This window comes from Vanacampus margaritifer, chromosome 11, assembly GCF_051991255.1.
Source record: "Vanacampus margaritifer isolate UIUO_Vmar chromosome 11, RoL_Vmar_1.0, whole genome shotgun sequence".
Taxonomy (NCBI): domain Eukaryota; kingdom Metazoa; phylum Chordata; class Actinopteri; order Syngnathiformes; family Syngnathidae; genus Vanacampus; species Vanacampus margaritifer.
The window spans coordinates 16,122,161-16,149,200 of record NC_135442.1 but is presented as its reverse complement, the minus strand read 5'-3'; the positions used below and the strand labels follow the sequence as shown (position 1 = coordinate 16,149,200).

General features: G+C 40.3%; 1 protein-coding gene across 4 annotated transcripts in view; it reads left to right on the top strand.

Annotated features, from left to right (window-relative positions):
* The window catches only part of lmo7a (LIM domain 7a), a 70,790-nt gene that overhangs the window by 30,110 nt on the left and 13,640 nt on the right, over positions 1–27,040 (top strand). For 3 of the 4 annotated variants that reach the window (XM_077579145.1, XM_077579144.1, XM_077579143.1), the window contains exons 6-15: positions 8,767–8,797; positions 9,225–9,338; positions 11,281–11,494; positions 12,575–12,827; positions 21,106–21,135; positions 21,823–21,940; positions 24,418–24,560; positions 24,644–25,241; positions 26,410–26,667; positions 26,916–27,030. In XM_077579145.1, the coding sequence (XP_077435271.1) occupies positions 8,767–8,797; positions 9,225–9,338; positions 11,281–11,494; positions 12,575–12,827; positions 21,106–21,135; positions 21,823–21,940; positions 24,418–24,560; positions 24,644–25,241; positions 26,410–26,667; positions 26,916–27,030 (1,874 nt within the window). Of the gene's footprint in view, positions 1–8,766; positions 8,798–9,224; positions 9,339–11,280; positions 11,495–12,574; positions 12,828–14,114; positions 14,379–14,731; positions 15,026–16,444; positions 16,565–17,502; positions 18,262–21,105; positions 21,136–21,822; positions 21,941–24,417; positions 24,561–24,643; positions 25,242–26,409; positions 26,668–26,915; positions 27,031–27,040 lie in introns of all 4 variants that reach the window. The other variant, XM_077579146.1, reaches the window with a different exon arrangement.

Genomic DNA, 27,040 nt, shown 5'->3' with positions numbered 1-27,040 from the left:
CACGGCAAAGTTCCTCTAAAGCACTGGTATGATAACTGGAACTGATACAATGTGTCCCAAAGCTCTATACAATGGTGCCTTGAGATATAAGCCCTCGTTCAACCGATTTTTTGCTTTGACATGCGAGCACAGACTTGTGATATGAGTGCTTCATGGTAGAATTGAACGCAGCTCAACATATTTCAAAATAAGCAGCAGTTAAGGGACTAGTGAACAATTCATCAAAAAAGAAGATTGATGTTGCTTAATACCACTCCCAGTTGACGTTTACCGTCACACTAAACAAAACAGAGAATTACGCCTTGTGTATTTAAAACAGTGAAACTACTGCCCCAAGAAAGGCCCCGCTAGCTTAATACTAACGCTGATTAGCGTCTACGTTTTGGTGATTTACTGTATGTTTTTAGTACAATATTATAGAGTGCTAGTTTTCCTCATAAAGTAATGATTTTAAATTTGAGTGTATTAAGGCTGCACAGTGGCCTCACACTAACCAAAACTTCAAATGTATTTATTTTTTTAGTGCGTAAAATGCATGTACTCTACACTCTGCTGTATATTTTGTGTTGCACACCACGATGTGCAGAAACAGTTTTGCTCCACTAAAGCTGAAAGTGGGTACAGTGCCTTGCTCAAGGGCACCTCGGCAGTAGCCAGCAAGGCAGCTAGCATTTCTCCAACAACTTGTTGCCATGTGTATGTATAAATGTATACTGTATATGCATGCTCGGGTTACTGCCCCCCCCACATCTTGTTGCCTAATATTGAGTAGCAAGTACATAGCCGTTTTAATGTGACTAGCTTGTAACTACCGGTAATAGTTTGTAGCTTGTACCAGTTTAAGCTACTTGCTTGTGGTTAGTGACTTGTATCATGTACTAGCTTTTAACTTACAATATAATAGCTATTAGTTTGAACTAGCAAGCTAAGCTAGCTTTATCTTGTAGTTTCCAAGTAGGGATGTAACAATGTCCAAAAGTCATGGCACGATAAATATCACGATATAAACCTCACGATGTGATAATTATCACGATATTGTGGGGAGGTGGATGAAAAAACTTGCAGTATTGTATAAAAACTCACAATACTGTAAATAATAAAATAATAATAATAATCATGATAATAATAATAACAATACTAATTAAATGCACAGTGCTGTGTTCAGTTGAAGAGGGCTAAAAGTCATGTTTTTTTAAGGGACATGTTATTTGATGATATTTGCTGGTATGACTGATTTATGGGAGTGACAACCACCTCAGTGGCCAAAACATTCCTAATTAAAATGAAACTGCACTAATATAAACTACCTACCACAGGGTGCTAGAACTGCACAAATGGAATACAACATCGCTTTTTTAACAGATGTGCTGCTTTTAATATTTATATTATTTTATGGCAATTTTAATATCGCAATATTGCCGTTACTGTTACATCCCTACTTACAAGCTAAAAGTGGTTTGTGGCTACGAAAGAGTTGTTTGCTCCATCAGTGGGAGTTGTTAGTAGCTTGTGTTGGTTTGGTTCGGCGCTTGTCGCTTGCAGTAGTGTGCTGCATTTTAACTGGTAGGGCGTAGTTTCAAGAGCGATACATGCTATAAGTTACAGTCACTCTGTTTCAGTTATTGCATAATAATCCTTTATACTGTAGTTTGCTTTTAAAACTCCAATTAACATGCATGTCACCGTCACAATTTGGTAGATTTAATATTTTTTCACAAATCTATACTTTTGGTCAGTCCACATATGTGGGTGTTATTGACAAAATATTGACCAATCTAGGTGTTGAAAATGTCTTGCAGTCTTTTTTGATGCTTGACCAAATGTGACATATTCGGACTCTTCTAAAAAGTGGTGAATTTGGAGGTATGAAGAATTCACCTGACATCAGTGAAAGTTAATGATATTATTCAAAATATGTGGATTCACCTTTAATGGATACCTTGTCCCACCTTCATTTGAATAAATAGCTACCAACAACTATTAGCACAGGAACAAATACAGAAAAGCATAACAAAGCCACATAGGAAGTAAAAAGTAAGAAGTGTTTGAACCCTCATCCGAAATATTTAGAGAATTTCAATGCTGCTCGACTGGTTTTCCGTCTAAACAGGATGTGTTGCGACTACCTTGTTTATGGGCTACTTTGAAATATTACGAGACTGCAGACCTGGATATTGATTTAAAAAAAAGATTGTTCTGATGAACTTGAAACATGCGTATGAACTTGTGCCTTGTGGCGGCAACCATAAAAGTATAATCAGACGTGTGTGTGCTGACCTTTGAGCTTTGTGGTGATTCTATTGCTTCATGCTTGTGCAAGCTGCTCTCTGATAGAAGAACTGTTATCAGTGACGTCAAGTACAGACAATATACAAAGTGTCATATAGCAATAGCGGGTGTTGTGGCAGGAATGCCAGAGATAAGAAGTGCATTTTGTTCTGTACCTTAAAAGATGACATTTTACAAGGCCTGATTCATCACACCGGAGGTTGTGATTCACCACCGTCTTAACGCCAAATCTATCCCTTTTTTTTTCTATTCGGCTGACAGGGAAATTAAAGTCTTCCAGATGAATCATGGAAACTATTTCACTTCACCACTGAACTACAGCCTGGAGAGCAGCCTTTAGAAGAGTGTAGCTTCTACTAGCTTGTAGCTTCTGCTACATGGTATTACAAGCTAATATTTGATAGCTTTAGTAGTTTTCAACTAGCAATAATGATACTATCTTTTAACTTTTGCTAACTTAGAGCTGACTAGCTAGTTACTTATAGTTAGTAGCTAGTAGCTTGCATTATTATAGCTGACTAAATACCAGTTAGTTGCTGCTACCTTACTTCATGTGAATTGTGCCACTTCTTAACCTTGCTCTGCAAGCTGAATTCTCACAGTATTTGTGAGTTCAAAAACTCCAGAGAATACATCTTGTAACAAGCCCGCTGATTTTCATTCAGACCAATCACAAAGCGGCATTATGTTTGGGGGTGGGATATGCAGCTGTGACGAAACCAGGAAACGCAGATGCCGGGGGAAACAACCTAACATGGACAAATGGACGCTGCAATTAATTCTGTTCTCGCTGAATTACTCGCCATTTCTTTGTTCAATATTGAACAGCGGGAGGAACTTTGTGCGTTTTTATCTGGTAAAGATGTCCATGCTTGTTTTATCGTCCAATCAGCTCAAAGTTTTGTACAGAATGTCCCGCCTTTCCCGAGCAAATCACCTTGGCGCAGTCCCAGATAAATATTGTGGAGAATTCCCTTGAGTGAATCATAATATCAATCTGGCTATTGCCAGGTTAGCCACTTCAACTAGTAGCTTGTAATTAGGTGCTGCTTGCACTAAACTGTAGCTAGCTTGTACTAGATTGAAACCTCGTCTCTTAGTTTGTAAATAGTAGCTTGTAATTTACTAGCTAATAGTATCCCATTTCTCAAGTATAAAAATATGATATTTTTGTTTTTCCCCAAAAAACAAACGCACAACATCCAAAATCAAATGGGAGTACTATACATAGGTCCAAGAGGAAAAAACTAAGAAATCAGCAAATTGTATAGACCAGGAGTCACCAACCTTTTTTAAACTCTGCCAGTGTTTCCATTTCCAAGTGATCACTTCCATTACAGCATTCCTAGAAAATCACAATGTCCCAACACTGACAAGCTATTTTTAGAGCACCACTTTGGTGAACCCTGGTAAAGATGTTTACCTGTTCTTTTGGTATCTAGGCTAATATGGTCATTTTTGCTACCCACAATGATTCAAAGCGCGTGGGTGCCATAATATCGATATCAGTTATCACATTGTAGTGCACTTCCAAGCACCATGGGAAACATTAGTCAGTGAAGTCCATTTATTGTCAACAAAACACAGCAAATTTTTGTTTGTTTGGTGGCTTCTGTCCAACAGCTGAGCACTGAGTGCAGTAATAACAAATCAGATTATTTATTTATTTATTTAACCCTGTTCTATGCATTATTATCAGAAATGTTGCCTTGGATGCCTTTAGACCTTGCAGGAGGTACCCAATGAAATGTCCCTTTGATGGCGAACATACGCTTGACAAGCACTGAGCGCTTACACTTTCTGTTTAAGGTTATATGAATGAGCAGATACGGTATGCAAAAACAATGTAGATACAAGCTTGTCCTTTCCTATGTGAATGTAAAGGAAAGGACAAGAGTGATCTGTGTGCGTGGCAGCTTTATCTTCTTTCCCACATAGCATGACTTGGAAGTGTGGCAGTGGCCTTGGTGATGGTGAACACACCAAACGAAGGTGGTATTATTCGTGGTTTAACACCAGACCTCATTCACTCCCTCTTTTTACACTTGGTGACACAAAGCGATGCCTGGCACGGGTGCCTCCTCTGTTCAAGTGTTGGATTGTATTGTGTGTGTGCACGCGCACGTGCTTGTGGGTGAGAGAGCGTGTGTCTGTGTGTACGCTGCTGTGTCTGCCCCTGTGCTTGTGTGAAATCTAACGAAAGAGCACTCATCAGACTAGTGAGATTTCAGATGAGGTGTTGAATAAATGCAGAAGTGCAAAGTGCTATCATGTCTTAATGTATGTACGCGTCGGCGACAGAACTGGACACCAGATTCGCTGTTTAGTCGATGAGGACTATACAAAGTGGCAGTATTTACTCCTATTTTATATATCATTGCTGTCAGGCAAAGTCCCTCCGACCTCCAGAATGACAACTTCTCAGGAAGTATATGAACAAAAAATGTCATCTTATTTGAGTTTCCAAACAGCGCTTTGTTGAAGTTGGAGTCGGGTGCCAGCCGTCCTCATTACAAGCTTTACTCACGCTAAGCTATCAAATACCAGTGCTCATTCACATCAACACAATAGCGCCCCAACATTATGATCAATCACTAGTTGTAAACAAATCGATAAATTATCGAGGTCAGCAAACTGGTTGCCCCCAAGGAACACATGAGTAGTCCTTGGGTTTTTCTAAACAAAAATAGCTCATCAGTGATTTTGGGGGATATTGTAAAAGTGATCATTTGAAAATGTAAACCTAGTAGAGATTTCGAGAACTAAAGTGTTGAAAATTGATATTTAGATTTTTCATAATAATCATTAACATGATCATGTTATTAATAATCATATAAAATGATAATGTTATTAAAGGTAATTTCCGCAAATTTGTGTATATCAAACTGGTAGCCCTTCACATTAATCATTAATCAGTATACCTAAGAAGTAGTGGTAAGTTTCAAAAAGGGGCTGATGTACTGCTCTTCTGTTGTTATAAGTTAATACCTTGTACTAGAAGTATTAGTAGTTTCTACTTGCTTGTTGCTTACTACTAGCTTTTACTGTAAATATTAGTTTGTACTAGCTACTAGCTTAAGCAAAAACACCAGTAGTTGTTTGTACTATGTACGACTAGCTTTTGCTGTAAATAGTAGCTTGTACTAGCTACTCGCTTAAGCAAAAATACCAGTAGTTGTTTGTACTAGCTTGTAGCTTATGTACTACTAGCTTTTACTGTTAATAGTGGCTTATACTAGCTACTACCTTAAGCAAAAACACCAGTAGTTGTTTGTACTATGTACGACTAGCTTTTGCTGTAAATAGTAGTTTGTACTAGCTACTAGCTTAAGCAAAAATACCAGTGGTTGTTTGTACTAGCTTGTAGCTTATTTACTACTAGCTTTTACTGTAAATAGTAGCTTGTACTAGCTACTAGCTTAAGAAAAAACACCACTATACTGAAATCATGTGCCTCCAAATGTTGTGTTTCAAAAAAATATTTAGGCTGAAATATAAAACAATATTAATGTCTTTGTGTTACAGATACTAAAAGCTCACACTTTGGAGATACCGTAGGCATTGTATTGGACCATAAACATATGTCTAACTAATATTATACATATTAAATTATCTACGAACCATAGCTCTCAAAATTGCACTTTTTAGTTGGACAGTCATGAATGTAGCATAGGGCACTATTTCATTACCACATGTACATATGCTAACATTTTGTTGAGCACTGTCTCTGTCATTTGTTTGAATGAAAAGTTTGCACAAGTGAAGGGATGAGCATGTGTGGAGCTGCAGGGCTTCCTGCGGGAGCTGCCAGTAAGACTTTGCAAACATTTGCTTTCACTTCTACAAAAAAATTGTTTGAATTCCCATACACACTTATGCAAGATATAATATAATAGAATACTGCAGAATAGAAAAGTAATCACACAGACTACAATGCTGGGTCACACAGACTTTCAGATGATTGTAAAACAAACACCCTCAGGCTTTGGATCCACTGAAATAGTTCTTTAGAGACCCTTTATTTTTAGTCTCATCCTTTGGAAAATTACTACCACCAGACCTTATTAGAAGAAGCAGCATGCATTACTGCAGTTCCGAATAAGTATTTCATGGCTGCATGCATTTGTAAGATTAGTATACTGAAAATAAATGGGTGTGAAATGACTGTTTGGAGAGTTCAGCTGTTTTTCCTCATGAAAATTTTGCTGTGCAGTATGCTCTCTAAAATTGCAGCTGAAGATACTCTGTACAAATGGTCGATCACAATATTGAGGTTGATCCCAACATTGACTCAGAAGAGGAGCTTCTTTTTGGAACGTAACACCCCTTTATCAGCAGAAAAACCCCACCTACTTGCGATTTTTTTGTGATGTGGTAAAAAAAAAAAGATTCAGAGGATATATTATGTTGAATTTTTATGATTACATCATCACACGTTTGAGGAGGTGCTTGCAGAAGCTGAGGAGGAAGTTAGTTTTTAAGGCTCTTATGTTTGTAACACATTACTAGAAGTACAGAATTGAAGAGTGGGCGGTATTGACATGACTACATGGAACAAACAAAGGAGAGACTAGCAAGACATGTGTGATTTGCCATAGGCTGTTTCCTGTTCTCTATAGTGCTGCACTGTAAGGTACAGCAATGGTTATAGATTTTCAGAAGTTTAGAAAATGCGAATAAGGTTCATAGTTTGTGCCTTATTTGTGATCTAAACTTTTATCACAAATTATATCACCTTTGTGGGCTGGAGGTCGTCAATTATTTGAAGAAATTCACCAATTGCAACCTAGCTTGTTCCTCATCCCAAGTTGAATGCATGCGTTTATAACCCTAACCCGAAAACACCAGCCATAAAGAAAACAAAATTTAGCAATTTTAATTTCATCAACTCGTTGTTATGCTCATAATCGCAGAATATAGACAAAGCCTGGGTTTGGTCGTGTGACGTTATACATAAAGCAGACTAGTAATCCAAAGGAAAAATAAACAAAAGTCAATTAGAGGTCATAAATATTAACTCAGTTTTATTATGAAGTATTATATCGGTGATACTGACCTTGTATTTCTTAGTGTCCGATTGATAGCAAATCTTGCAGTATCGCACACCATTATCACTAACCACTTGAACTTGTACATTTGAGCCTAAGTGTATTGCCAAGAATGTGCGCATCAACAACAAGGAATGTGTGTAGTTCTAGCTCCACCATTTATTATCAAATTAATTCATGTCATCATTGCTGTTTAATCAACTGGCTGTCCTTGTTTTAAGCCCCACCCACACCCTAGCAGGTGTATTAGTCAGACTGCATGCAAGGAAGGCATGAAAGCGGGTGAGGGCATGTGTGGCTATTGCGTTCATCAAATTCATGAGTGTACATTTACAGTATCTCACCACTGGTGTACTGTGTGGGCCATTATCACTGTTCATGGGCCTCTCTGAGTAGACAACACACAGGCGATTGTGACAACTACAAATGTGATGTAAAATATGAAAACATAGCTCGTAACATTCTACCTATTAGGTACAGTAGCTAGCTCAAAGCTAATGTAGCAGTCTACATCCGTACTCAGTGTCCTGGCCGAGAGTTCTGACAAGCCAATGGGAATGAGATCAAAGACAGGAAGCAGAATCCTGCTTCACAAGTGACAAACATGTCATCAACCAGTTTTGGATAGCTAGAAGCTAAAGTAGAAGTCTGCATCTTCCCGCTGTGCTCCTTTCTGACAAAGCACACAAAGACAGGAAGTGGGAACCTGTTTCACAAGTGACAAGCGTATGTCAGCTAGCCAGTTGGCGGCTATTACGGGAAGCTAACATAGCATAGCACTCTTGTTTGTTTATGTCAAACAAAACAGACAGTACATGCCAGTTCCACAAGTGACACCTCAAAGCTAGCGGCAGCTAGCTAGCTAGTGGCCAATGTGAGAAGCTAACGTAGCAGGTACATCTTGATCAATGCTGCATTGTCAGCATAAACAGAAGGACTACACCAGTCACAGAAGATTACCTCAAAGTCCTAATTGGTTCACAAAAAAATAGTTAGCCTGATATATAGTACAGGCCAAAAGTTTGGACACTTATTCAATACATTTGCCAGCAAGTTTATGCCCAGTTATGTGATTCATTTTGTAACGTCGTAAAAAAACAAACAAGGCCTAACAAATAAATTAGTGCTTTCCAATGAATCCCAACGTGATGGTATTTTCAGGAACGTGCATGTGTGTGTGTGCGTGCGTGTGTGTGTGTGTGTGTGATGTTGTCTCAGCCTTTTGTGTTATCGTGTGAAGGGCGGGCAGTGTGGCCTGTGCTCTCACTTTCTAGCTCTTTCAATGCTACTATTTTATTGTCCACTCACTCCCACCCACAAACACGGACACACAAACACACGTACACACAGACGCACACATTCACATATACATGCATGTAGACACACACAGTGACCTCTGTTTTCTTTTTTTCTTTTTTTACTCTAACAGGGACGAAGAGACCGACCGGAGGCTTAAAAATGTGAGTTATGATTAGTTTGTTAGAGACAATGCACTTTAGGTCATCATCACCATAATAACAATTTAAAATGTATTTCCTTTCATTTATTTATCACACAGGTTTTTTTTGTTTTTTTTTAATACCTGCTTAAAACAGTATGCTAAGTAGTTATTTAAAAATCCTCATGGTTAAATATTTGTGTGATATTTTTTAACACAGGCCAGAGGTCAATACAAAAAGATTTGTGAGCATGAATTGGTCCCTTGGCCAAGTACCTACTGTATGTACATTTAGTAGCCTATAGTAGTTAACTTTTACTACTGGATCTTCTCTTGTTTCTTGCTAAAATCAACTAGTCAGCCAGCGTACTGTTCACTTAGTAGATCAGTAAGGTGTGAACACACTACAAAACCTCAGCTATTTCATGTCATGTGTTTGTATTCTACAGGTGCTGATCACACTTTACTGGCTTGGTAGACGAGCTCAGAGTGAGCATTCCTATGATGGACCTTACCTGAATTTCAAGGCATTTGAGGGATTACTTGGAACAGCACTTCACAAGGTAACACTCCACGTCAGTATATTAAAACAAACACTTAATATTATATGAGCATTATTGCAATCCCCTTTTCACAGCCACTGTACATTTCATTCCTGTAGGCTCCTTCAGTGTATAGGGTCAGTACAGGATAACATGGCATACATGCTGCATGGGGGAGTCCAAGCTAAAGGCTATGTTAAGTCATACAGTATATGACCCCACGGCTTCACTAAGTTATTTAAGTCTTACCACCTTGCTCACTCTCGTCAACATGTGACTTAACTGGTTTGAGCACATTTTGTGCATGCAACAGTAATACTGTAATGCTCCTCAAACTGGGATTGGCTGCATTGCTTTTGCAAGTGTGCAATGCCTGTTTGATTGTAAATTAACTTCTTTAACCGTGTTCAACAGCCATTTTACTACATTTTAGTTTAGTTTAGTGGTCACCAACTTAACTTAGAGTTTCTTCCTGGGTAGTGATTAATGCCAGGGCCACCAGTTTGATATACTTATAATATAATACATTTGCCCAAATTTCCTTTAATAATGTTATTATATGTGATTATTAGAAATTTGTAATATTAATTCATATATATGAAGAGTGAAGACAACGATAATTAGTTATTGCAATAATTAGTGAACATTATTTCTATAAATCACATCTATTTTTAGAACAGGCCCACGGGTTACCTATTGCCCGCGTGCAACGTCTTTGTGACATCTGGTTTAGTTAGTGAGTTTGTTAGCTTACTAACTAGCTAGTCACCTAGTTACTTTGCTATTTTACTAGTCAAAATATGTAGTCCACTAGATTGCTAGTCTGGTCATTATTTAGCCTGTTAGTTCCATAGCTAATTAAAGTGTGTGTGTGTTTGTTTGTTTGCTTGGTTGCTTGGTAATTCTCTTATTTCCTAGCTATGTAGTCAGCTAGTTACTTAGTTAGCTATTTAGATAATATGCTCCCTACTTAGTGAGATAAATATTCAGCTAGGTCCAGAAAGTAAAAATCCTAAAACAGTTTGGCATTAGCCAAAGGTGCTTCTTTCTACTCAACAGGTGGAGACAAGCTCGTTTACCTGCCAGTTGAAACACCTGTGGCTAAAGTCAAACTGTTTTAGTTTTTTTTTTTTTACTTTCTGGATCTGGATTACACAACCCTGGTTATTTAATTAGTGTGTTTGCCAGTCAGTCAGTTAGTTGTGTTTTTTCATTATTAGCTAGTTAGTCATGTGTTTTTTGTTAATCAGCTAGTTAGGTGTTTAGTCAGTTAGCCAGCTAGCCAAATTGCTTTGTTTTTTCTGTATTTTTGTTTGCCATTCATCTAGTTAATTATCTACTTAGCAACTTTTTGTTTAATTTTTGTGAGTTAGTTAGCTATTACGTTAGTTATTTAGTTACTGAGCTAGTCAGTCAGTTAGCAGCCAGCTAGTTTGTTAATTTGTTTGCTAGTTCACTAGTCAGCTAGCTAGTCAGTTAATTAGTTAGTCAGCATCTTAGTTCAGTTTTTAGTTAGCTTGTCAAGTTGTTTGTTTTGCATTGTTAGTCACTTTATCAGTTAATTAGTCAGTTAGTTATAAGGTATTGGCATTGGGTAACTTATTTATTTATCAAGATTAGTGCAGATCGAGGAATATGGGAAAGGGATAGTGACCTGGGTACCATACCACTGAGTACCATACATACTGGAGATCCCAACAGTAGTGTGACAATCAGTTGTACACATACACATACACATGCCTTCTATTAAAACAATACTGAACTGAACTGTAGACCTACTTGTGTTGTTGGACATTGAGGTTTTGTGTAACTGCAAAAGCAAGAGGCCCATGGCCAAGCGAGGTCATGCTCCACATGGGAGTGCTCTCATTCACACCCACACACACTGGAACTAAATATTATAACTGCTTGTAATAATGTTAGTTTTTTCCCTCACAATCTGCATGTGTGTGTGTGTTGAAAGGCTCTACAAGAATTGTCTGGTCAGAAAAGCAACAGCATCCAAGACAGTGCTTTGGGAGATAACTGGCATTCAGAGCGAGAGGAGCATCATCAGAGAGGAAGAGGCGGAAGAGGAGGTGGACACAAGAGAGACGACTCCTTGGACAGTTTGGACTCTCTTGGCTCCCAGACGCTTAGCATCTCATCGGAAGCCACACTCAAAGGCAGCAGCGAGGGTAGGATGTCTCCTACTAACAGCCGTGTTACTCCCTTTCTCATTTTTTCCAAGTCTACCATAAATATTTAACCTCATCTTGCAGGATTGTCAAATATTTGTGGGATGACAAGCTGTGAAAAGTTGACTTAGTTAAAACAAACATCTGCCGCCATCTAGTGGTTTTGTTCAGCATGGCACTGTTTCTGTTGAAAGTTCACTGGTGATTATAGTTGCTTGTATTAAAACAAGAATAGTCACATTATGGCCCATCCACCCACCCATAAAATCGGAGCAGTGAGACATTCCACAGTGCTCCACACTGACTTGTAAATGGTTTCCAAAAGAGGGGAGAAAAAAGTCTCCGTACTCTTGCCAGAACACACAATTTCCCTCCTTCTATTCAAACCTCCCGTCTTGTTTTCTTCAGCCATTGCGATTTGCCTCTTCAAGCCAACCCAACCCAAAAGTTATACTATGCTTTTTTTGGAAGGACCAACATAGTTGTTAATCTTCCAGAAATATAGAATGACAAATGTTTTACATTGCGAGAGAATGTCCTACCAAAATGGTTGTAATACGCAGAAGGAAAAAATATATATAATTGTAAAAAATATTTTAAAAAACTACATACAGTATTATTTGATCTTTGTTGAATTTAAAGATTGAAATCTTCCTAGCTTTTTCCTAGTTTGTTTAGTCTCATCACCTTTTCGCCAACATGATGTACACCAAACACTGGAATGGTTACATGGCAAAGTTCTGTTATTTTCTACACCAGACTTGCCCAAGGATGTTTCATTTATCACTTTATCGAGAACATGTTCAGTGACATAGACAGAAACTGCACTTGTCCCTACTTGGCTTTACTTGTTATTGCCGCATGATACCACACAGTAGCGGTCATTCTAGGATCGGAAATTTCGTGGTGCTGACAGTTTTGGTGCCAGAGCACATTCGGTTGAAGGTGTGTGCTTTTGTTTGGGTGGGTGGATTGTTGTTTATTGTGTCACATTCAGCCCATGTTCAATGTGGTAAGGTTTTCTCAGTTTCCAGTACAACCTGATCAAACATTAGATGCTTATCGTCTTCCACACTCCAGGTTGTTGCAGCGACGCCGAGGCCGACGCGGCTTTCAAGATGGCCGACAATAAGGAGTCTCTTTCTTACCGTCGCTCTGTCAACCTCACTCCAAAAGTCACCACACAGTTCAACCAGTTCCTGCCCACTAAAGACAAGGCTACGGGTTATGTTCCCGCTCCCCTGAGAAAGAAACGGGCTGAGCGCAACGACGACAATCGCCGCAGCTGGGCAAATCTCGTTTACATGGATGAGGATGACCCCCCGATCACCAGGTACCGTATTCGAGCTAAACCAGTGACTGAAGTTGTGGCTCTGTTCGGAATCTATTCACCATATTCAGGCGTGTCTAAATCATTTTTGTTGCAGGCCACAAATTGTGGTTATGGTTTCCCTCAGATGACCATAATGACTGTGAAACCATAAAAATATATAATATGTAACTACATATACACAACAAGTTGATGAAATCAAACTTGAATGAAATGTTATTAAGTTAGGTAGCAAGGGTTTTATGAACAACATTTTTCTTTTTTATACAGTTTAATCAACATTTTTTATTTCTAACCTTCACATTGAAGCAAACGCTATGTATATCTTGTCTAGAAACATATTCAGTGTGGCAATTTCAAACAAATGCATATTTCAGTTTATGCTTACTAGTTCTGAATGTCTTGTATTATAGCTAAGAAAGATGAAGATAAGATCAACTGTAATTTTGACAACATTTGTTGCTCAGACATCAAAAATCTAAATTTTGCTGTTCAGAGTTGCATACTATCGGTTTGAATGCGGTTTGAGACTTCTGTGAAAAGTGTACTTGATCAGCCAAGCACTTAATTCCGGTGTTGCACTATAATGTCAACCTTAGGTTAGCTTAGCAATTAGCATGGCTTCTCCATCTGTCCTCATCATCCCTTGTTGAAAACGATACTTGTCAGAAGTGTATATTTTTTGCCAACATAGAGGCGATGATTATTGACATAGGAGTGACTCCACAACGTGTTTAGTCGCACTAGCAACTTGCCAAAGCTCGTTGCTAGCTAGCTGGTATCACGCAAGTAGCACCAAGCTTGCCTCGGCCTCTGACGACCGGTGTATAGCATAGGTGATGTGCTTCTAACTCATTGAAGCAATCTAGCAAATTTGGACTCACAAACTACGATGTGAAACCACTTATTTTGAGTCTTGTTGTTAAATCTTATTTGGTCTATTTTTTTAACGGAAGGTTGTCCAATTAGCATTAATACGCTAGGTTGTTATTTTTGCGACATCAGTGATGTAATTAATGGCGCTTGTGTAGTGTTTGAAAATGGATTTTTTATTAACTGATGAGTGAAGTATATTGTCCACCATGCAAAAAAAAAAGTAAGAAGGAAAAAAAAACTCCCTATATACTGATTAGGGAGTAGGAAATGAGTGAATGATTCCAAACACAGTCCATGAAATTTTACATTGTAACTCGCTTTCTTCCAATGCTGCTGATGTTTGTATGTGGTCCAATGGTCCATGTTGGTACCGGTGTTGTGTTTCCTTCCCATTTCCTGGAACGGCGCCCTCAGTGACGCCAGGCCGCCCCCTGACAAAAGTCCCAAATCCCCCAGTGCTCACCAACAGTGGGCCTTTGAGTACGAAAGCGGCAGCGACTCTGACTCAGACCGTCCGGCCCCCGATGTCGTTATGGATGACCTGGCCAGCCGACGCTTCCACAGCCCCTCTCCGGCACCCCCTGCCAACTTCTCCGTACCCGCCAACCTGTCGGTTTTGGGTAGGGCGTCTGGGGGGCCATGGCCAAGGGTGACTGTGAGCCCCAGTGTTGCTCGCAGGTCAGAGAAGCAGTTGTGTGACTGTGTTTGTTGTGGCGAGAGCGCAAACATGGACGCTGCCATTATGCATTCAGTTTGTTCGTCGTAACATCGGCTGAAATATTTGGATGTGCTCATGCTAACAGCGCTGTTTTCTGGGTTTTTTGTTTCCTGTTTTGAGCCGGGTTGAGTTGCAGCTGCACAACTTCATTTGCTCTGCCTGATTATTTTTGTGCACTTCTGACTGAATTTTGGTTTCAAGCTTGTTTTGAGCTTATGAGGATCATTCCGCCCCTCCGTCTACTTTTGGTGTGCCGTGATTGCCTAACAAACCAACTGCTTTCACACGCGTGATTGCACCGTGTCTCTCGAAGCAGCGGCGACGGTGAGGAACAAAGGGCCGGGCGCCGCCCCCCGGTGTCCACTGACAGCATTTTCAGTGAACTATACGCCAACTCCGAGGACGACGACGACGAGGTGGGCTACGCTGACCCTGTGCAAGACGACCTCTATGCCCGCAAGGTGGGAGCCAGACCCTTGGTGGCGGGTGATGCCTCACACCACAAGTTCTTGCCCAAGTTGTGGACGCCGGACGAGGATGTTCACATCCAGAAGATCAAGTTGGGCTCTCAGAGGAGACCATGGTACAGGAAGATACAAGGGTTCAGGTGTGTGAGGAGCACAGGAATCCACATGGACTTAGGGCCTGATTTACTAAAATTGCTCTCTCAGATGACGCAGTACTTAAAAGACGGTTTTGCGCTTGAGGTAGCAGTTTTCATCAAAATTTGGGAGAGCACTGCAAGCATAAAATGAAGTTTTAAGTGATGGAATTGGAAGTGTTAGGGGAAGACAAATATATTGTTGAACTTTCAAAAATACATCGATTTGGCGCAACTCGTACCCACATAAAAGCCAGTTCAAATTATTTTTTTCATAGGTAAGATGGCACGATACCTTGTTGTAAATACCTGTGTCACTTCTTAAATCATTCAAAAGCTTCAAAATTGCATTGCTGAATACCTTTATGTGCTGGCTTGCACTTGCCTCTCAGACAAACCATAAAGAAAATTAAATTGAGTGCGTTTGACAGACCGAATGCACAAGCCTTTAGTAAACCAGGCCCTAGTCAGAAGAAACATAAGACACTTGGGCAGGTACACCTCCAACATTCAATGGGATCTAATACAAGAGCTGTATTAAAATGTCTGCCTTTACAAATACATCACAATTGAACTCTGTTGCTAACCCAGGGGTCAGCAGCCTTTATTGTCAAAAGAGACATTTTAGGCCAAATAAATAACGAAAAATCTGTCTGGAGCCACAAAACATTTCAACATTGTTAATCTAATATACTAAGTGCCCAAGAGCTAATTTGAGCTGCACCGTAACCCAAAAAATATGCAGCATCCAATACTTTGAGATTCATTTTCCTCTACCTTTCACTTTTGGTTTTTGGATTTTTTTTTTCTGATTTTGTTGTAAAATTTAATACTTTTATGGACAATTTTATGGACATATGGTATTTGTCTGCCTTTCTTCTTCTTTTGGACATTTTGTGGCTTTTTAAAAAAAAAAAACTTTTTTCTGCCTTTTTTTTATAGAATTTTTTTGACTTTTTGGCAATTTTGTGGACATTTTATGGTAATTTCCTGGATTTTTTAATTTTGTTTTTGGACATTTTATAGTTACTTTATTGACTTTTTTGGGCAATTTCAAAGACATTTATGGTAATTTTCTGCCTTTCTTTTGTTTTTGGACATGTTATGGTTACTTTTTGAATGTTTTCTTTTATGCCTTTTTTAAAATTTGGATGACCATTAACATCCGAGGTAGAATGTGTGATACAGCCCTTGTATTGGATCACATTGGATTGTGCAGGTGTACTCAACGAAGTGTCCAGTTTCTTCACGCTTGCTAAACTCTCCCCCCTTTTCTACGAAGCATGTCATTTTCCTCAACATTTGTGCATGATTCTTTGCATTTCCACTTCATTTTTTTCTCCATTAACTTTGTTTCTCCCTGTCGCTGCCCCGCATCTTCTGTCCCTCCCCCTTCCTTGACTTTGCTTCCACTCTCGGCCTCAGCCATGAGAAGTCGGGTTCCTCGTCGGACGATTCCGAGCCTGACGCCGTTGCTTCGCTTCCCTCAGGCACCTCCAACCCTCACCCCTCCACGGCTCATAGCACCCTCGCTGCGGGGAAAAGGTCCATACAGTTGCACCACGTCAAGATGTTCTAGACTAGAATATCCTGACATTATCTATATAAATTGTCATCTTATACACAAATTTTGCCAATTGGCTGACTCGGGAAGAGCAATTTTCCCGCCACAACACTTTAATCACTTCAATTAAAATGAATTTGAAATTGTTGAACCCACTTCAAAAATAGCTTCAATTGGTAACACACGATGTATTAAGTTAATCCCAAATGAATATATTAAGTTTAATGAATTCATAATTCATTAAATTTAATATATTCACTTTGGATGAACTTAATTCAATTGTACGTTATTAATTGAAGCAATTTTTTAAAATTGGTCAACAATTCAATTTGTAATCTTAAATTGGTTCAACAATTGTCTTTTAAGAGTGCGCAATATGGACAAATGTTTTTGGACGTGTCATTCCTCACCACAGGCAGTCAAACTGCAAGAAATTGTACTCAAAGTATGCACACCGAGTATTTACATTATCAAGAATCCTGTAATATTTCCACACACACCTCCATTTTCTTTACCATTTATCCTCAATAGGGTTAGCTGTATTAATTTAGCTTTTTTTTTTTAACAAAAATTTGTTGAATACAATTGTACAGTATTCCTTTTTTTAAGTAACTGGATGTGACATTATAATTAAATTATCAAATTAAAAACAGTGAATTATTTTATTACCGGTTTATTCTTATTAGCTTTAAAATGATACTTTTTAATCTCATTAAAGCAAGCCAGCTCATTTGTCCCTTTAGAAACCGTGACCACAAAAGTGTGCCCACCCCTGGTCTACCCTGAACCTGAACTGATTGAGGGCCGTCCAACTACCTTTGTCCTTTGTCCCTCCTTCTCTTTATCTTTAGTCCAGTTCACGTGCATGCACTCATCAGCTTTCTGTCCTTTTCTTTTACACCTGCCCCTCCTTCTGCAGTCCTCCTATGCACGCTCACAGCTCAGCACACCTACCCAAGACCACCCTATTAGCGACCCCGCCTCTGGTGTTCGCCCCAGTGGACCCCACCTCCGGTCCCAGACTGGTCAAAGGTCAGCAGTGGCCCCTGTTAGGACGTCAAGACCCCCGGGAGCCCCCGGATCCTATCGATTATGATAGCATCGTCCCTGATTTGGAGAATGATGACATGTTTGCGAGGCGGACCCTCGCCTTCCAGTCAAACAGCGAGCTCGCCGCAGTGAAGACCCCGCTATCTGCAAAGCGCTGCCTTTGCACATCGGAGGAACAGATCAATATCGTGACGCAGCTTCATAAGGAGGGTGAGGAGGAATTTCCCGACATCGAGCAGGATGACGTGATCCAACGCAGAGAGAAAATCCAGCAGCAACAACGTCCCCTGTCAGGCGCCCCTGACAACTTCTCCCCAATGGCCATCCCTGAGCCCTGGGACCTCCCTCCTGAACTCAAGACCAGGCTCCTGTGCCCGCCGTGCCCGCTCACCCAGGAATCATCGGCAAACAAATCCAGTCGTGTCCGAAAGGAGCCGTGTCCCGAAACGGATGACATGCTGATCCGAAAGCTTACGGCACCGCACAACCAAGTGCCAGCCAATCAGGCGAACCCCTCTGTGCCAACTTCTTGTAGTGAGGGTGACCTGCAGAGGTGGCAGTCCATCAGGGAAGCTAGTCAGCTGAGATACAAGAAGAGGCTCATGGTGGAGATGCTAACCACTCTGAAGTTGTAGGAGCGCATTGCATTTACATATTTAGCTTGAAATAGTTCATGTCTCAATTGGCTGGGGTTTTGTTTTTGACAGTTTTGTTGAGGGCTGCATTTGCTGCAAAACTACTGGGAAATTTATTGTGTTTACTGTTTGTTGATGCTTTAGATAAGAGGGTTTTTTCAAATCAGATAATTTCGTACAATAGCCTATTGATTGGCTAATGGATATATTTTAATGCTACAATGTAGAACCGCTGCATGTTATGGTTATTTTTCGAAGTGTGTTTTGTGAACAAATTTTATGAACGCCGTTCTTTCTCAAATAGTGGCCTTTGTTCCATGACTGTTACTGCTACGTGTTGTTTTTGTTTACCACAACACTTGGCAGAGCAGATGTGGCATCTGTTGAGACAGTGGTGTCAAATTCATTTTAATTTAGGGGCCACTGTCACCCAAATTTGATCTCAAGTGGGCTTGACCAGTATGTCCGTGGCCTAATAAGCCATAAATAACAGCAGGTCAAAACGTTTCTTGTTTTTTGGTGCAAATAATTACAAGTATACATTCTGAAAATATTCCTACTTACTATAATCTTACCCCAGAGTAATCCTTTAAAAAAAGGAGTACAAAATCTTCCCTGAGTAATAGCCAAATTTCATAATGTCATATCGTTGCCATATCAGTGGCGGTCAGTGCGCCCTCCAATGGATGAAATTAACAACAGTTAATGAGTTAATGAAAAATGCCGGTGTGTTGTGTCCCCACAGGCCAGACTAGACAACCTGACAGACCGGTTCTGGCCCACAGACCGTATATGCGTTACGATGATGTCTATAGTACAGTTAATGTAAACAAAACAGTGCCCCTTAAAATGTTGAGACAAAAGTGACACTGCCTTGCAGTGCAGACAGGGCATCTATAAAATGGAGGTTTGCCAATTTTAAAATATATATATATAGACAGAGGCTTTAATGTGATGATAATATATCAATTCCATTTTTATTTTGTTTCGCAAATAAATACAAATATTTATGGCAATATATATATATATATATATATATATATATATTATATTTAGGGGTGTCAGAATTATCCACCTATCCATCCATTTTCTTAACCACTTATCCTCACAAGGGTCACGTGGGTGCTGGAGCTCATCCAAGCTGCCTTTTGGGCAGTAAGCGGGGTACACCCTGTACTGGTTGCCAGCCAATCCAGGGCACACAGAGACGAACAACCACCCACACTCACAATCACGCCTATTGACAATGTGGAGTGTTCAATTAACCTGCCATGCATGTCTTTGGAATGTGGGAGGAAACCGGAGTACCCGGAGGAAACCCACACAAGCACGGGGAGAACATGCAAACTCCACCCAGGAAGGCCGAAGCCCGGACTCAATCACACGCCCTCAGCACTGGGAGGCAGACGTGCTAACCAGTCAGCCACCGAGCCGACCAGTGTCAAAATTAGCGTGTTAATTTTGAGTTAATTTAAAGTTCCTTTAATGCCACTTTTTATTTTTTATTTTTATTTTACGCGTGATTAATGACCGCCCCTTACTTGGAAAGCTACTGAGGAAATTCCAGTCACAACGCAGCAGACACGTCCACGTCAAAATTTTGCAGTAATAAATTTAATAAATTTGACTGGGGTCAAGTTGTATTTTACAATTTTAAAAAGGTGCAGAATTTCATAAGTTGCTTCATGTTAAAGATGAGATGGCTTTTAATATGAAAAGAAAAATGCACCGAGCTGTCACCAATGTCTTACAAATGAAAAATTATCTCAACACAAATCAATGTCACACTTATTTTTTACAGTACAGTACATATTTTTAATTGTAACTCAATTTTATGAATTATTATGACATTATTATATAAATGACTAAAAGATCCTGACATATTTCTATTAGTTTAACCTTTTTTTCCCCCCACTTTTATGTTAACAAGAGTATGAAAAATTAGGGAATTTTTTTTAAATTGTATATTTAGAACAGATATAAAATATGCGATTAAGCCTGAGTTAACTAATGAAGTCATGCGATTAATTATGACACCCCTAAATGTAATAAATTAAGCCTTACTACAGAAGATGCCTGGTACTCACTGCAAATGAGTAAATACATAACTCTAGCCTTTATTTAAACGTTTTGAAATGTGCAAATAAAAGCCTCCCCTAATAGATGCCTTACCCCTAACAAACACTGTTTGTAGTTGGGCAATTAAATACCCCAGGCTCCTATATGTGGAAATACTATATTATGAAATTCCATTTTATCAAATAAATACCTTGCCCCTAGATGCCTGTACCTCTCTGCAGTTGAGTAAATGCACCCAGCCACTGTGTGATGAAATATATTTGAATGCACTTTTGGAGGGTTTTCTCATCAGATTGCTTGTGGATGTAAAAAGAAAATACTGGACCTTATAAACATAAATAAAAGGCATATATTGAATATTTTTCTCTTGTGTTGCATGGAATGCAGCTTCCGTGCGAGTCCTGAAACTCACTTAGCACACTCAAGTGTTTGCGATGGGTCGCGAAAGCCTTCGGAAATTCCTCATGGCGCCGACGGAGGTTGCCACTTGCGAGATCTCTGTGGCAACCACAACATCAATCTCCACATACACAAAGCAGCTGTTTAAGCCCCACTGCGTGGGTGTACAGTACTTCACCATTATTTGTTAGGTTTCCAGAGTGTCTTGTAAAGTGAAATGATATCGTCCATGTGCAAACAAACACACACACCCGACCTGGTGTAAAACTTTTGAGATGCTCACAAGTGGACGGCATAAGATCCCATGTGACAATATGTGACACTCTTGTCTGTCACTCCCCCCTTCTTTGGTTTCCTAGAGAAAGGCAAGCATCAGACAGTTTCGAGGGGTAAGTTGACACGGGCTGCCAGGAATGTGACACATTTTGCTCGTTTCACGCTTTTGTGGCTGCCGCTGCTGCTAAATGCTTAACACTTGACACATTGTGGCAGCCGTGGTGGGTGCTGCTGGCCTCTCCCAAAAGGGTCCTGAAAATCTCTTGTCAAGAGATTTACACGATATAACAATAGGCCACAAGTCTAAGCTCGCTAATTCTCGACTTTTTTTTTCTTCTTCAGGTGAGTGTGTGTATGTGCGTGTGTACAATATTTTGCTTGTGTTTGCATTGTGGGCCGGGACTGTTCACTAACCAGCTGAGCTTATTGCGCCCCGGGGTGGTCATCTAACGTGTAACGTGTGGCCACAGGGCAAACGTGTTAACCTTCTGGATGGCTGACATTGTTGTGTGTTGTTATTTGGAATTCTGGGATGCAAACTGTCAAAATATTATGTTGCCATAGAACTATATTACATTCACTGTAACAAATATGTACAATAAAACAAGTGTTTCTCTGTCCATGCAAATACTATTAATTTTCATTAACATGTTTATGAACAAACAGTTGTTCTATGGGAGTATAATATTTGGCAGATAGATCTGTAACTGAGCATCCACTTCTAACTGGAGCTACGATTCAAACTTTTGTCTTATTGTTGCTTTTAGATCTGATTTATTTTCCTAACTCTGTTTTCCTAGGAGCAAATCAACAAGCGATGTCACTGAAGAACCTGTGTTGGTCAGACGACGGTCTCAATATGAAGATATCGAGAAATACCGCGAGAAGGTCAAGCAGAGCGACGATAGGTGGCAGGATGTGAGTTTGACACACAGAAAGAGACTGGGCAGAAAAATGGGCATACCTTAACCAATTTTTGAAATGTCAGCACTACATAAAATAGACTTCATTTAGAGGACCTCTTTTGGGAACTTCCTGTGGGTAATCTAGACTCCACACTTTACTAGACGAATCGGTGTAAAATATAAAAAAAAACAAATCCATCCACCCGTTTACTACCGCTTATCTGGGGTCGGGTCACGGGGACAGCAGCTTCCCTCTCCCCAGCCACTTCAACCAGCTCCTCTGGCGGGATCCCAAGGAGCTCCAAGGCCAGCAGAGAGACATAGTCTCACCAGCGTGTCCTGGGTCGTCCCCGGGGCCTCCCGCTGGTGGGACATGCCCGGGACACCTCTCCAGGGAGGCGTCCAGGAGGCATCCGAACCAGATGCCTGAGCCACCTCAACTGGCTCCTCTCCACGCGGATGAGCAGCGGCTCAATTCTGAGTCCCTCCCAGATGACCGAGCTTCTCACCGTACCTCTAAGGGAGATCTCGGACACCCTCATTTCGGCCGCTTGTATCCGGGAACTTGTTGCATCACTGCGGACCGCCTGTCGATCTCGTGAACAAGACCCCAGGATACTTGTTCTCCTCCCCAAAAAATAAAATAAGATAAAATAATGGAAATGACTGTGTCATTAAAATTAGATATAAAGATCATAATACAAAATGTTTTTCCAAAGAGGTGAAATACTATAACTGTCAAAGTTTGACTTGTGTTATTTGATGGTTCCCTGTTGCTGGTTTTAGATCTTCCCGTCATTAATAAAAAATATATATAAATTGAGTTTGAATAACCACCTATAATTATTTGTGTCGGATGGTGATTGACTGTCAATTGTAGTTGGGCGCTCCCTCAAAGTCATCTTTCTGTACTGGAAGGTATAAGTAAAGAATATAAAAGATGGATTAATGAATAGTTATCATTTGTATTGCTTATTTCCAAGTATTTCTGAGTACATTTTACTCTAAATACAGTGTATTTGGTCCCACTCTAAAGAGAGAAGTTACACTTGGAATAGAGTAAAATATTCTTTTACTCAAAGTATTTTTAGTGTGTACGGGAAAATTTGCCTATCCCATAGAGATTTTACTTTTATTATTATTATTATTATTTATTAAAAATAAATTTGTTTAAAGTTACACAACGCTTAAGAAACAAGCTCACGTCCCACAGCTTGGGTCACTCTACCCCCAGAGCTATGCCACTTCTACTGTTACCTTATATCCAAAAGGAGACCAAAATCATCGGTTTTCATCTCTCGGAGTTACAAAAAATTCAGCTGACATGAGTGATATACTAACACACAGTAGAAGCCTGCATGGCTCAGGGAATAGTTTGTCTGTGTCCCAACCTCAAGTTGTGGATTTGTTCCTCAACCCTTGAGTAACTTTTTTGTAAATTTTACTCAGTTTTGAGTGGGACCAAATAGACTCTGTTTAGAGTAAAAAGCAGTTTACTAAGTGACTGTTCTATAAAGCTTCATTTCAAATATTAATTAAAACCTCATACTATAGTAGGTCAAAAAACAAAAATACAGTCATCTGCATCCTGTATTGCAGTGGTTCTCAAATGTGGGAATGTGTAACCCTTGGGGTATGTGAAGGGACTCCAAGGGGTACGTGAGATTTTAAAATATATTTAAAAAGTATATGTAAATATTTCTAAAAAAGTTCATAAAATTAATTTTATAAGTAGTAGGCTATTCAATTTCAGTGTCATAAAAACCCAGCATCTCCCCCATACCAGAATGGCTTGACCCAACTGGTTATATGCCACCTAGAATCATCTGTCAATCACTTTAAAACTTTATTTAAAAATTAGTTCACACCTGGGTGGCATTGTGACCCGTTTTTGAGAACAGAGCTTTACTATAATCTCAAAAGATGACATTTATGTTGATAATAATTTGCATGTGCACAAATCTTTATTTATTTATTAGTTAGTTAGTTAGTTAACTCTTTATTTCCAAATTGTTCAAGAGACTACAAATACAAATAGAGTTCCAAAGTTGAATAAATCAGACAATGATGGCACAGCACTCGGTTATATATATAGATTTTTATTTTTTTAATACATATATATATATATATATATAGATAGATTTTTATTTTTCTCTCATGTGAGCAATCAGAAATGCGTTGAGCTGGTTTGGGGGTACTTGGCTGAAAAAATATTTCACAGGGGGTATGTCACTGGAAAAAAAAGGTTGAGAACCGCTGCTGTATTGTATCTGAGGGAACGGTGTACAATGTACTGTATGTCTATACAGTCTGATTGGTGCATAGTGGAATAATGAAGCCTTTACGCAGCATATGGGTCACACGGCCCCCAATCCAATGGGGTGGCGAGCCAGGCGGGTGGAGCCTAAAACACACAAATAGAACATTGTTCAGTTCACTCGCTTGAATGTCAACGTCTGTTAAGGTGAAACTCGCCTTCTTTTCTTGCAGGACTTGAGCAAATGGAAGAACCGACGTAAGAGCGTCAATTCTGACATCGTTAAAAAGAAAGAAGAGAGGGAGAAGGTCGAGCAGATCACGTACAGTGGTAGCACCAGAAGGTCCAAGACCTACAAGGAGATGCAAGACGACAGGTACGAGATCCGTGCACACTGGCCGCAGCATCATGAAATCCACTTGTTACTTACTTTCTTCTCATCGTTCCGTGGGTCAACAGGGACGGGAGGCGAACCAGCAGCACCAGCAGCCGCATCGGGTCGCTCAGCTTTGACAATGACAGCGACGTATTTGAGAAACCAAAACCCCGTACCCGAGACAGCATGAGCAGGAGCTACACTGTTGACACTCCTTATCACTCCTCGGGCTATTCTGAGCCAGCTCAGAAAGAGGACAAGCCTCCAGACGTCCCGCTCAGGGCCTCGAAGCAGCAAGTTGATGCCGTAGATGATCATGGCGGGACCACCAGTCGCAGCTCATTCTACAGACCCAAACCTTCCGAAACCACATCCTCGTTCAGGAGTTCAGTTTTTGAAAGTTCAACCAAAACAGAGGAGATCTCACTACCTCCGAAAGTCTCCCAAAAAGTGTTTGAGCCAAAGAGCCCAGTCAAGATGCAGCCACCATCTTCCGCTTCCATGTTCAAACCACAGCTGCCCAGCAAGACAGAAGCCAGCACTGAAGCGCGTTCTCGGATCTCCGCCTCTCTGCCTCGGAGCTACCAGAGATCGGATAGTGCGCGACTGTCGTCTGTCGTCACGCCGAGACCTTTTGGGACACAGCTGTCTCGCGTAGGCTCGCTTACCCGGGCCGTCACAGTGAGTCCAGGACCCTTTTACGTGCATACAGTGGTACCACACATTCAACCACAATTGATTCCTTCAAATTAGTGGTTCTTAACCTGGGTTTGATCGAACCCCAGGGGTTCGGTGAGTCAGTCTCAGGGGTTCCACACGTACACATCCTCCTCCACTGATTTGTGATGATATGCCTCACTTGACCATCATTGGCTGCAGGCTGCAGGTGATCACGCTACATTGCTTGGTCTATCTGTGCTGCAGGGAATTTGGTGCGCTCAGTAGTCGACTTTTGGCTGTTGTGATGGTGGATCGTGTAATTTCTTTATTGTTGTAATCCCTTCATACACAGCGAAATCGCCAGTGTTAGATTAACACTGACAGTGTTAAATCTAACACTAGATGTGTTTATGTGTCCACACCAATGAGTGTAAATCTGACACTTTTCAAAGTGTTACTTTGTTCACACTTAACCAGTGTAACTCCAACACTGTATAGTGTTAAAAACCTGCACGGGTAAATACTGAGTAGTGTTGAAAGTACTCTACACTAGTGCCAGCATTAAACATTTAATTCTACCAAACTACACTTAACTCTGGTGTTTAAACACTTATGAGTGCATTGCACTAGTGTCAGTGTAAATGGTTCTTCATTTATATAGCATTTTTCCACCTTACAAGGCCCTCAAAGTGCTAGCCAAAGTGGTCGGACGAATATGTGCAATTCACGTGTATAATGGAACGTATGGTGTTCCACAGGGTTCAATTCTAGGGCCTCTGCTGTTTTCGTTGCATCTGCTGCCCCTGGGTTCCATCTTAAGAAAACAGCGGTGGTTGTTTTAAAGTGCTTACACAACGCTTTTGGAATTCAAAGTGAAGAGCTCCAGATTTGATGAAAAGGCTACGCTTCTTGTTCATTTTGTTCACTAGTAAACCCTATACCTACGTCTTAAAAAATAATTATTTTTTTTTAAATCATATTATATTTTTCAATAAAGAAGGATTGGGTAAATAACTGGTGGGGTTCATTACCTCGAACAAAGTTAAGAACCACTGCTCCAAATTGTACAGCCTTTGGAACATTAAAACTTCTAAGTGCCACTGTAGTTGATGTGCTATTGCTTGTTAGTCACAAATTGTGTTCACTGAATGGTGTAAAAGGCACTTGTCCACACGTCTTTGTCTTACAGTTGGACGACTCCAACAGTCGCATCAACGGCAACGTTGCAGTTTCCAAGAACCATTCGGTGCCGAGCCGCTATCGTCAGTTCATGACCGCTGAAAACGAGGCCCAGTCGCAGTTGAGCCCCGTACACAGCAGCGAGGATGATGACGACGACGACGATGCACAAAAGGGGAACACGGGGAAGAGTGTCACTTCCACATCAAGCTTCTCGTCCCACCCAGTTGAGGTCAAGAGGGAAGTTCCAGCCAAAGAACCCAGCAAGGTATTCCTGTACTTCCCTGATTTTGGATGGAGTGTCAAAATCAGTCCTGTATTGAAATTTCAAAATTACTGGTAGACCATTTACGAGAAGTTTGTCATTTTACATTTCATTGAATGGGGGATTGCTTGAATGCCGACTAGAAGTCTGGTTTCCTCCAAGGCTCTGGTCCTGTCATAATTACGTACTATACATTAAGCTTATTTTGTTATTTATCTTGACAGTGTCTCGTGTCTGGTTCTGCTTTCCAGGAAGTTTCCTGCGAGATGCGGATCAGTCTCAATCAGAAGCCCAACAGCAGTCGAGACTTCGGCTTTGATGCGGCGTGGGACTCGAGCGGGGCTCACGTCAAGTCCATCCAACCAGGTAACACCAG